The sequence below is a fragment of the Spermophilus citellus genome (assembly GCF_964194105.1).
Source record: "Spermophilus citellus genome assembly, chromosome: X".
Lineage (NCBI taxonomy): Eukaryota > Metazoa > Chordata > Mammalia > Rodentia > Sciuridae > Spermophilus > Spermophilus citellus.
This window is the reverse complement of record NC_138190.1, coordinates 31,192,058-31,202,978: the sequence shown is the minus strand read 5'-3', so window position 1 is coordinate 31,202,978 and position 10,921 is coordinate 31,192,058. Positions and strand designations below refer to the sequence as shown.

General features: G+C 37.6%; 1 protein-coding gene across 2 annotated transcripts in view; it reads right to left on the bottom strand.

Annotated features, from left to right (window-relative positions):
- Positions 1 to 10,921, bottom strand: part of PRRG1 (proline rich and Gla domain 1) — a 101,211-nt gene continuing 90,290 nt past the window's right edge. For both annotated transcript variants that reach the window (XM_081276744.1, XM_081276745.1), the window contains one exon: positions 1 to 1,816. In XM_081276744.1, the coding sequence (XP_081132870.1) occupies positions 1,331 to 1,816 (486 nt within the window). In that variant the 3' untranslated portion in view covers positions 1 to 1,330. The remainder of the gene's footprint in view (positions 1,817 to 10,921) is intronic.

Sequence of the window (10,921 nt, the reverse complement as noted above, 5' to 3'; positions counted from 1 at the left end):
AAATTATAATACGCACAATCTCAGTTGATCCTTTTTTTTTTTCTTTCTTTCTTTCTGAGCCTGTTCCTTCTGCTTCAAGGGAAAAATAAAAACCCTGCATTTAAAAAAAATCGAATGAAAATACAAAATGAAATGGCAACAATAATGAGATGTGTGTGGGACTGTAACTAGATTTAGTGTGCACCTGCCACAACATGTATCTTGTAGTCTTTTTTCACCAACTGAAGGGCAATGTAAAAACCACAGTTTATAATTTAATGGCAAGTGGTCTTGTAATCATCTTGAGGCAAAGACTTCAGACTGTACAAAAACATTAAGAATTGCAGAATTTTTATTTTAATTGAACTCATGGGTGCGTGAAGATTTTGTGGTGGTAGGAGAGAGTGAGTTAATAGTAGTAATAAGGCAACAAAATTGCAAGAAGAAAATAATTACTGCCTCCCCCCCAGGAACAAGGACTAATTGGTATCTATTGCCTGTTATTAATACATTTATCCTCCTTAGAAATTATTCCATTGCCAGGAAATCCTCCCCACCAAGATATTAATAAAAATAGCATGAGACATTCAAAGATGCTAGACAAAACATTTAAAGGCAGGGGTGGGTGGTGGGTGGTAGTCAACCAAGAAGAAAACCTCTAGTATAAAATGAGCCAGATACCACTAAGGAGCAAAGATTTTGTTGCTAAAACTCTTTAAGTACTGCATGTACATGCTCTCTTTATCTTTTTCTGAGATGTTTCTAAAATGGAAAATGACTCCATACTTTTTTTTGCTCTTTTAAGGTAGATGAAATAGGTTAACAAAAACCCGTAAGAATTAGGAAACATGCTAAGTACACCCTTTTTGCAAAACTCTATACCTTGTTTATGGCTATGTATGACAAATTCTTGGTGCCCTTTTTTCCCCAGTTATGGTGAGTAATGCTGTCTTTACAAGTGATTTAGATAGAAGTTAGTGGATTTTTAAGACAGTTGCAAATATACTGGGTTGATGCACACACATGGATATATGTATATGTGTGTGTGTGTGTGCATATATATATATATATATACACACACATACACATACATACATACATATACATATATCACATGAAGACTCTCACTGGTATGTTTTTCCTTTTTCACATATTTCCTCTAGCAAAAATTAGCATGGATAATGATTTTGTGATAGGAAACAAAACTAAAAAAAAATCAAACCAGTAAGAATGAAGTGGTATGCTGAGTCTAATAAAATAAGTCAATACACATTTATGTAGTGGTAAAGTGCTAGAAAGTTCTTTCATTAGTATTTTAAAAAATGATTAGAATAAAAAGAAGTTTGCAGCTTCATTTGATGGTGGTGACCACAGGCACCATAGCTATGGCACTGGCTGAGCTGGAGTTGACTATGTCCTCATATTCAGGGGGTGGATCTAAATGAGGTTCTGTTTCACTCCTCCGCAGGTTCACCTGGCCAGTGGCTTCCTCATAGGTTGGTGGGGGATCACAATTGGACAGGCGAGTGGAGACAGAATCTGAGCGCCCAACTACATATTCCAGAAAGCCTGGAGACAACCCAGTGCTCTCGAACACTTCATCTGGTGGGGGAGGTGGAGTGATGATGTTAAGGTGCTGAGGGAAAGGAATGTGGCTTTCAGTCACTGTCTGTCTACGAGTTTTGTTTCGTAGGAAGCATCTCCAGATAAGGAAAATGACAAGGAGGATAATGAAGAGGCCAAAGATTAGTGGAAAGGTAAGATAAAACTGAAACCAGTCACTTCCTCTGTTACTCTCTCCTTGTTGAGCTTTTGTGTAGGTGCTCCAAAACTCCTTCTGAAAATACAAAACAAAAGAAGTCAAAGTCAAAAGTCAGTATGAGTGTGATCAAGAGATGGGAGATATCACATGAGCAAATCTCTGGGTTCAATGAATGTCATGAACAAAAGACCAAAACCAGACTTGTTGGTTTGAATAACTCACAGCCTGTATTTTCCATGACAAGAAATTATGAATATAGAAAAACGTTGACTTAGGATGGGGTGATGTCCCAATAAGCCCATCATAAATTGAAAATATCATTAATTTGAAAATTCTTGTAATAAACCTAACCTACCGAACAGCCAAGCTTAGGATCACAGCACAATGTAGAGTCCTGGTTGCTTGGCTATTTACCCTGGATATTGAGGGGCTGACTGGGGGTTAAAGCTCCCTGCTGCTGCCCAGGATGGAGAGAGAGTATTTTACCAAATAGTACCAGCCCAGGAAAATATCAAAATTCAAAACTTGATGTATGATCTTTACAGAATGCCTATCCCTTTCACCATCACAAAGCTGAAAAATTCAAAGTCCACCATCAGTAACTGGGGACCATCTATACTTTATTGTGCTTGACCTGGATCCTCCTTAAAATACTCAGACACCAAGACTCTTTTTCAAAACTTGGAGATATTTGCATTTTCTGCTATGACATTTTAGATTAAAAAAATCAGGAATGAGGATTTTTCTCCTTTTCAGATTATACCAAATAATTTATCATTAAAAATATAAGTTAGGGCTCAGTTGGTAGAGTGTTTGCCTTGCATGCACAAGGCCCTGGGTTCAATCCCCAGCACCACACCCACAAAAAAAAAAGTCACTGTCCATATCCAACTTGAGGTCCTCATCACACGATCTCCATCACCATTAATAGTGTGTGTTTAGGCAAGCACTCTACTACTCCATCCCCAGCCTTTGCCTCTATTTTTCTATGCTTAATCATAGTCAATAAGTACTTTTCTTACCATCTGTTATTTATTTGCAGGTGCAACAGGTCACTAATATTATTTAAATCTTTTTGCATCAAGGGAGGAACCCTTGGAATCCAACTTGGGAAAAAAAAGGAATTGTAGAAGGGAGTTTGATCATTACCCAAATGGGAAAATTGAGGGAGTTTGACTACATCAGAGATTTTAAACTCAGTTGTTCCATGGGTACAGTAGTGATGCAAAGTCATAGTATTCTACCGTGCAACTAGATCTTCTCTGAGGGGCATTATTACTACAACATTTTGTGATTCTAAGATGCATTGGGATGTGTTTTGAGAAATATTGTGTGATTTACAAGAGGCTTGTGCATATTTCAAAAGATATACTTAAAAATATACAAGGTTCAATATTAAAATAAGTTCCAAATAGAAAAAGTATACCCTGTGTACTTTTCAATTTCTAAAGATGATTAAAGATGTACAAACAGTTTCTAAAGATGATTCCAAAAACTTGAAATTGTCAAATGACTCATTTACTTCATTACTATTAACAATGTAAACAATGTAAACACAGGTGAAAACTTGTGAAATATAGATGGATGAAGACATAGATATATATTTAGTCATTCCAGAGTTAGAATCCAGGGTCTTGTGCATGCTGGGCAAGTACTCTACAACAAGCTACATTCCCAGCATAAGCTTCTTTTAAATAAGCGTACTTTAAAAATTCTTCATTAATTCTTTTTATAATTGTCATCCTAATAATGGCAAATTTAAATTTTGTACAATAATGTTTAAAATGTAAAAAATAAATTAATCATACAAAATTTCACTAATGCAGAAAAAGATAAAACAGAAAGCAAATCACTTGTAATTTCATCACAAAGATATAATGTACTATGGACATTTTGGTTTACATAATTAGAAAAGTATTTTCATCTGCTCTTTCTCCCATGCTTTTATCAATCACGGTTGCCTCCCTACACAAGTATCCACTCTTCACAAATTTGGAATCAAATTGCAATAAGTGGAATAAAAAATATTAATCAGCTATTTCTAGAGACCTATCAAGTATCTTATACAGGCTCAATTTTCCTTTACCTACAGGTGAAATTTTACCCTCTCTCTTAGTCTCTCAGACCACCACATCCTTTGCTTCCATTTCATCTTATCTATGAATGCAAATAAATGTGATATCAAATAATTATATAATGTTAACCCTAAATAGGCAATAAAAGTGGTCATTTCATATTATCCACATTGCTTTAGAATAATAAGCACTAATAATGCACATGAAAATGAGTCTTTTTTGCATATCTGGATAGCATAATTCAGTTTGTCTGGTTTCTTTGGTAAGACAGGATATCAAAAATCTATAAGCTATTTTTCTGTTTCCTTTCGAAAAAATTAAGGAAAAATACATTAATTTTGAAGGGACTTATTAAACCCAATTTTTATTTCACATGTAGCAACTCAGCATTTACTACATCAAATAATGCAGTTACTCTTATAATCCCCATTTTGCATGTGAGGAAATGGAGGCCCAAAGAGATTACGTAATAATAAACTCAAGATCATTTAAAATGTAAATTTTGGAGCTGGAGTTTGAGCCCAAGAGGCTTGGCACCACAGCAAACTAAAAAGCAGTCTGTCTTGATGTATAAGGTATTTCAAACCAATTTGGCCACTCTCCTAGAAAATTCAATCTTGCCTTCATGTTTGATGTGTAGTCAAAAGCAAGCCTGCTCATTTTACAGATAAAAGATTTCCAATTAAAGTAGCAATGATCTGAATAAAAAGCTCCTGACAGATTTATTTCTTTGGGAAATACTTATTTTGTCCTTGAGGTCAGAGGATCAGAAGAAAATTCACTTAAAATCAAGACTAATACTGTAATTGTCATTCAGACAAATAGATTCAGTTCATGTCTCTAAGCTATTTGCGCGATCTTTATCTCACTGAAAGCAGCCAAAATTTACTTAGAGCAAATAAATTTCAACATTTTAGTAGAACAGTGCTTTAGTAAGAATGAAAACTGATGGTTTATAGTTATGCTTACAGCAGCACAAATTTTGACATAGCCAATGAAGAACTTCTAAATAATTAAAACATTTTATAGCAATCTACAGTACCATATCAAATATTTGTTTAATAAAGAAAAAAGTGATTAAAGAGAATCCAAAGTTTTAGAACAGGCTAAAGTTATACAAATGATAGACATGATCTGAAGCTGCCAGAAAGGTCATGTTAGAAATACCCAAGTGCCTGCTCCAAAGTGGGTGGGCAAGGCAAACTTTACTTCTGCCAGAAAGGTGAGCTACAGAACCTGCCTAGCAAGTGCCTGAGCAGGCAGTCCATCTGTTTGTATATCTCACACAACACTGCCCTTCACCCTGATTGGAGGAGCATTGGGTTACAATCTACGTGATTGGCTAATTTTAAAATTGGGGCGGGCAAAGGGAAGCACTACAATTAAAATGGCTATAATTGAATCCAATGAAGGCTGAATACTATATTCTGAAAATGGACCACCAGACTTTCTGTTTCTCTCAGTCTGACAATCATTTCAGAAGGAGGAGTCCCAAGAGGCAGACCTTTCATCATGATAGGGGAGTTATAGAACAAAATTCAGTAGATACAAGATTCCATCAAAGACTATCTGCTTCTCTTGTAGAGAATGTGTGCTTTTTTTTCTTGCTGCCATTTATGAATAAAATTTGAGAGACTCAAGGCATGAAGGCCTGTTTTCCTAACTGGAAAGAGTAGAGCTGAGCATACTTTAACCATATTTGATTAATCAGCTCAGAGCCTGGGAAAGTTAAGAACTGAGTGATTTCCCTGTGAGTTTGTAGTGCTGAGAAGGGCCCAGCAGACTGACATAGAACACTTTCGTTGACTTCTTTCCTTGAACAATAATGGAAGGGAAGGGAAGGGAAGGAACTAGGCTGAGCGCGGTGGCGCTCACCTGTAATGCCAGCAGCTCTGGAGGCTGAGACTGGAGGATCGTGAGTTCAAAGCCAGCCTCAGCAACTTAGCGAGTTGCTAAGCAACTCAGTGAAACCTTATCTCTAAAAAAAAATGCAAAAAAAGGACTGGGGATGTGGCTCAGTGGTTGAGTGCCCCTGAGTTCAATCCCTGTTACCAAACTAACTAACTAAATAAATAAATATAAAAAAGGAGGGGCTAAAAATGAATTCTAACTCCCAAAAGCTACTTTTGAAAACTATGGATTCCCTTTAATATCTTTTTTCTTCATTAAACAAATAATTTACTTGGTATTTAAAGTTGCTATAAGAATGTTTTAATTATTATAGACTGAAATTAAGAGCTCCAGTGAAATTGAGGACAACTTCCTCAGGCTGACAGTACAAGCTGGAGGGCAGTCCCTGCCCTGGCCTGGGGGACATCAAGGAAACTGAGAGTGCAGATCTCCCCTGTCCTAGGGCCTGTCTAGCATAGGCTAACTAAATCTGCATATGTTTATATTCCACCTTTTGTCTCATTTTGCTGCCTTTTCACTTTTAAAAGCTTTCCTTTCCCCAGAGCCTCCTGAAGATGGAAAATTTGAAACCAAAAGTTTCTTCTATCTTCCTTCAAAGCTGGTATTAGTGCCATCTAGTAACACTTTGTTGAGGGCAGAAAGTCAAAAGAACTGCAAGTTGGAAATCCAAGCAAGAAGTCCAAAATTCTTCAAATTCTTTATCAAGAGAATTCTAGGGAAAATGGCTGGACTTACATATAAGTCACCTAACAGGTGTATCTAACTCCTGAGAAAATAGAATATTTGTAAATTAATACAAAAAGTAAGGTATTTTCGTGAAAACGGACACTAGGAGGTAGTGAAGTGTCTGGGAAACAGTATCTGCACTGGGTAGGTTATGTGCCAACCCCCTTTTTTTTAAAAAACTTCTAGTTGAAATACAAACAGCTGGGGGATGAAGAAGAGGGGAAAGGCTGGCTTTGTCTTGTGTAGATTAATTTTGGGGACTTTATTTTTGCAAGGTGGCAGAGTACATAAAGTAAAACCTCTTTAATTTAGATATGATTATTCAGGACACTTGGATGAAACCAATCAAGGTGGTGGATTTGGTAGCTGTCTTGGTATACTAGGCAAAAGGAAGAATGCCAGGTCCCCAAATATCACTAGTGACTAGTATGTAAAGTTTATTGACAAAAATTTATTTGAGGAAAATTAGCAAGGTGAAGGAGCCTATCAATGAGGCTACTGTTTGGGTAAAGTGTGTGTGTGGGGCATATGTCCATGCATGCTATATAAAACAAATGGATGTAAGACTGTACAGAAAACTTCTGAGGAAGGCTACCTATTGTGGCAGGAAGGAAGATACTTGAGAACCTGAGGACAGACCAAGGCTTCATCATTAATAATTTTATGTTTTATTCTTGAACCTTTTGGATATATTACTTCTTCCAAAACATAAAGAAATTCATTCTTTCAGGGAAGTCAGGGAATGACCAGATGCAACAAAGAGTGAAGCCAGATTTACAGATAGGTAGTTAGTGTAGTTAGGTAAATTGGGTCTAATATCGAGTAAGATAAAGAAAACGGAGACAGGATCTACTTTGGAGTCCTGTAATTCTCTTGGCCTTTCCTCATGGTGACAAGGTGACTTTGTCTGCTCCTGGCATCACAGTCTCATTCCAGCATCCCACGAAAGATGATTACCAAGAAGATTAAATGCTTGCTTTCCACAAAGATTTGTCTTTAAAAAAAAAAAAATCAGGGAAGCAAACATTTCTTAGAAAACCAGATATTTCCATATATCCTTAGTCCAGAAGTCATATGGCCACCCCAGTGGCAAGAGTGACTAATAGAGTATCTTAAAAAGGGAACCTGACTGCCATGACTAATGTAGACTAATTATGATTTATTAATAAGAACTGGGCACACTGTCACTTCCCCAAATCAGTGTTGTGTTAATAAGGAAGAATAAGTGGAATGGCTGTTATCTAACAATGTCTATCCTACCATACATACTTCCCTTAGCTGGAGATGTAACATTAAATTAGTACAATCCTAAGGAAAATCAATACAGTTCATGCTTTCCTTTTTCCAGAGGATGTCTGAGGTAGGGAAATTGGTAATCAAACTGCAATGAGCATATTATAAGTATAAAGATAGTTGAAAAGATTTGGTAGTTTTGGCTAAATTAAAGGCCTACGAAAAGTTACTATAAAACAGTGTCAGGTATCCAGGCACAGTGGTGCATGCTTATAATCCCAGTGGCTTGAATGCTGAGGCAGGAGGATCACAAGTTTGAAGTCAGTCTCAGCAAACTAGTGAGGTCCTAAGCAATTTAGTGATACCCTGTCTCAAAATAAAAAAAATAAAATAAAATAAAAAGGGCTGGGGATGTAGCTCAGTGGTAAAGCACCTCTGGATTCAATCTGCAGTACCAAAACCAAACAAACAAAAACAAAACCAAAAGTGTCAGCAAACATTTTCTCTTAAGAACTTGACAGTATTTTGGACTTCGTAGAACAAAGTCTCTATCATACATATGAACTCTATGCTGTTGCATGAATTCAGCAATAGGCAAATGGACATGCATCTGTTCTAATGAAACTTTATTTACAAGGCCAGATGGGCTGGATTTGGCTTCTATACCATGGTTTTCCAACTCATGTTTGTGATAAAACAAGTCAGTTTTAAAACCACTTTTGGAACAGAATGATTAAATGTGTGTGTCTATGAAACAAATGGAAACAAAAGAAGGTATCCAAATCTCTTTGGATATTTGTCGGTTCATTAATAGCTGTTGAGATATTCTAAGTGTTTGGTTCAGTATGTGCATGAGGGCAGAGTGGTTCAGTTGTTTGAAAATCAGTACTAGCATGGGTTTTCAATGACTTGAATGCCTCTGTCCATCCCAAAGGCTTATGCATTCAGTCTGGGAGGAGACCAGGCACTGAGATTTTTCAAAGGTGTTCCAGAAGACTCTATGTGCACCAGAGCTTGGGAACCGTCATGCTAAAGCTCATGGTGCTTTATCAGTTGTAGTTTTCATTAGACACAATATTGCTTCCTTGTTTTCATTCTCTCCCCACCCCTGACCACCCATTTCTCTCCTTTTCAGATCCAAATATCCAAACAAATGGGCAGCAGAGTTAGCACTTCATTCTTCTCCTCTCCATCTGTGCTGAATGAGGAGGAAGTTCAGAATGGAACTGGTAGGCTCAGGCACCAGGCTTTCGGGAGGAGAAGCACAAATTGTTCTAGAGGTGATTTCACAGGAGGGCAGGTGGAGACAGAACTAGTGTGATAACCATGGAAAACCGCCACAGCAAAACTCACCTATATTACTGGGCCTGGGTTTGGAGCAGGGTAAAGAGCAAACCACCTTCCTGAGTCAGTTGGCACCTGATAACCAAAGCAGTCTCTATGGATTTTCCCTTCTCAGTAGGCAGGGTGACATAGTGGATAGAAATGCAAGAGACCCCAGGGATGAGGGATGGATGTGAAATGTCTTCCTTAAAGCATAGACATCACAAAAGAACCTAGAAGTGATGAATTTAAGATGATGGTAGTGAAGCTGATGACAAAGGATGGCTAACATGTACAGTTCTTACACTGTGCCAGACACTCTTCTAAGAGACTTGCATACCTTAACACAAAGGGTTGGATGCTTTTATTACCCCTATTTTACATTTGGGGAAATGGAGACACAGATAAGCTAAAGGTCAAGACCATCTAAGAGGCTGAACAGGGATTTGAACATAAAGAATGTGAGGTTAAGAAACCACTAGAGCAAACTGCCTCTCCAAAATGGAGATATAGGAAGGATCCACAGTGAACAATTTTAAATACTCACCAATAGATGACTGTTTTGCTCTTCCTCATATGTAGGAAAAAATTGTATATTGACATACGCACATATGAGAGACAAAGAGAAGGGACTGAGTTTCTCAAAGCAACCAGAAGAAATACAGTGAGAAGAGGTAGTTAGATTAAGATTAGAGAAAGGACATTGAACACTTTCTGAAAACTCAAATAGCCACCATCCTTGTTTTGAAGAAAGTGCTAAAGTATAATCAAGAAATGTGAAAGCTAATTGCTAAATCTGTTCACATTTTACTCACAGTTCAAACCAGTCACTTAGCTATAAAAGACTCCAACTACCCATGTAACTTTGAATACTGCATATGAAATATGTAATTATTCTGTTTTCTTTGTAATCCACAAGTAGAAGAGAAGGCTTCCAGGCCTTCATCCTCAGACTGAATTGCACCCAATGGTCCCTCTTGTTCTGAGGCGTGCCAGCTCCTTGGACTGAGTAACTACTTGTTTCTCCAGCTCTCCAGCCAGCAGGTGGCCATTGTGGGGCTATCCAGCTTCTGACTGTGTAAGCAAATATAATAAATACCATTTCAAATATAATAAATACCATTTCATGTTTCTGTTCTTCAGGATAACCCTAATACAGTCTCCTAACTGGAATTGAGGCCTTGACCTCGACTTCTCCTGCCCCTGTACATTATTCCAAGCTGCTAGAATCATAAACATACCATTCAGGATGACTTATTCTTTTATGTTCAGTATCAGAGGTATGCCCTACATACTTGGCCTTGTATTTTACAGTCCTTCTATGAGATAATGTAGATATATTTGGTACCAGGTCACTTTAATGGAAGAAAGGATACACTTGGGGAAAAAAAACCCCAGAAGTGCAAGTATTCGAGGGTAATATGTATACCTTTCATTAATGACCAGAGTAAGTCACCTTGTGTCTATGGGGAAGCCTGGCTAAGGCATAGTCCTTTTATCACTGCCGTCTACTGTGAGCTGGTCAAAGTACTCTGACAATCATCTTTCCAGGGCTCTCATCTTATTACCCAGACTCAACAAATGTTAAAGATTTACATTCTGGTAAGCTAAGTTTTCAGGTAAAGTTAATGATTCCTTTATTTCAATATATGCTCAATCCCATTCCCTTCACTTTTCTCCAGAGGCACCAAGTTCCTACACTTTTATCTAGCAGTGAATAACCACAGAGACCCCATGACATCTCCCCACACGGTCCTATTCCTCTTGCACACATTGTTTATAAGGGAAGATTAATTTTGTGTTTTCCAGGGGCTCCTGGTATATCTTTCCTCTTTACCCATGGAGATTCTGAGTAGCCTGTGGATGGGACAAGGGTGGTTAGAAAGAATCCTGGATACACAAGGATCTGCCC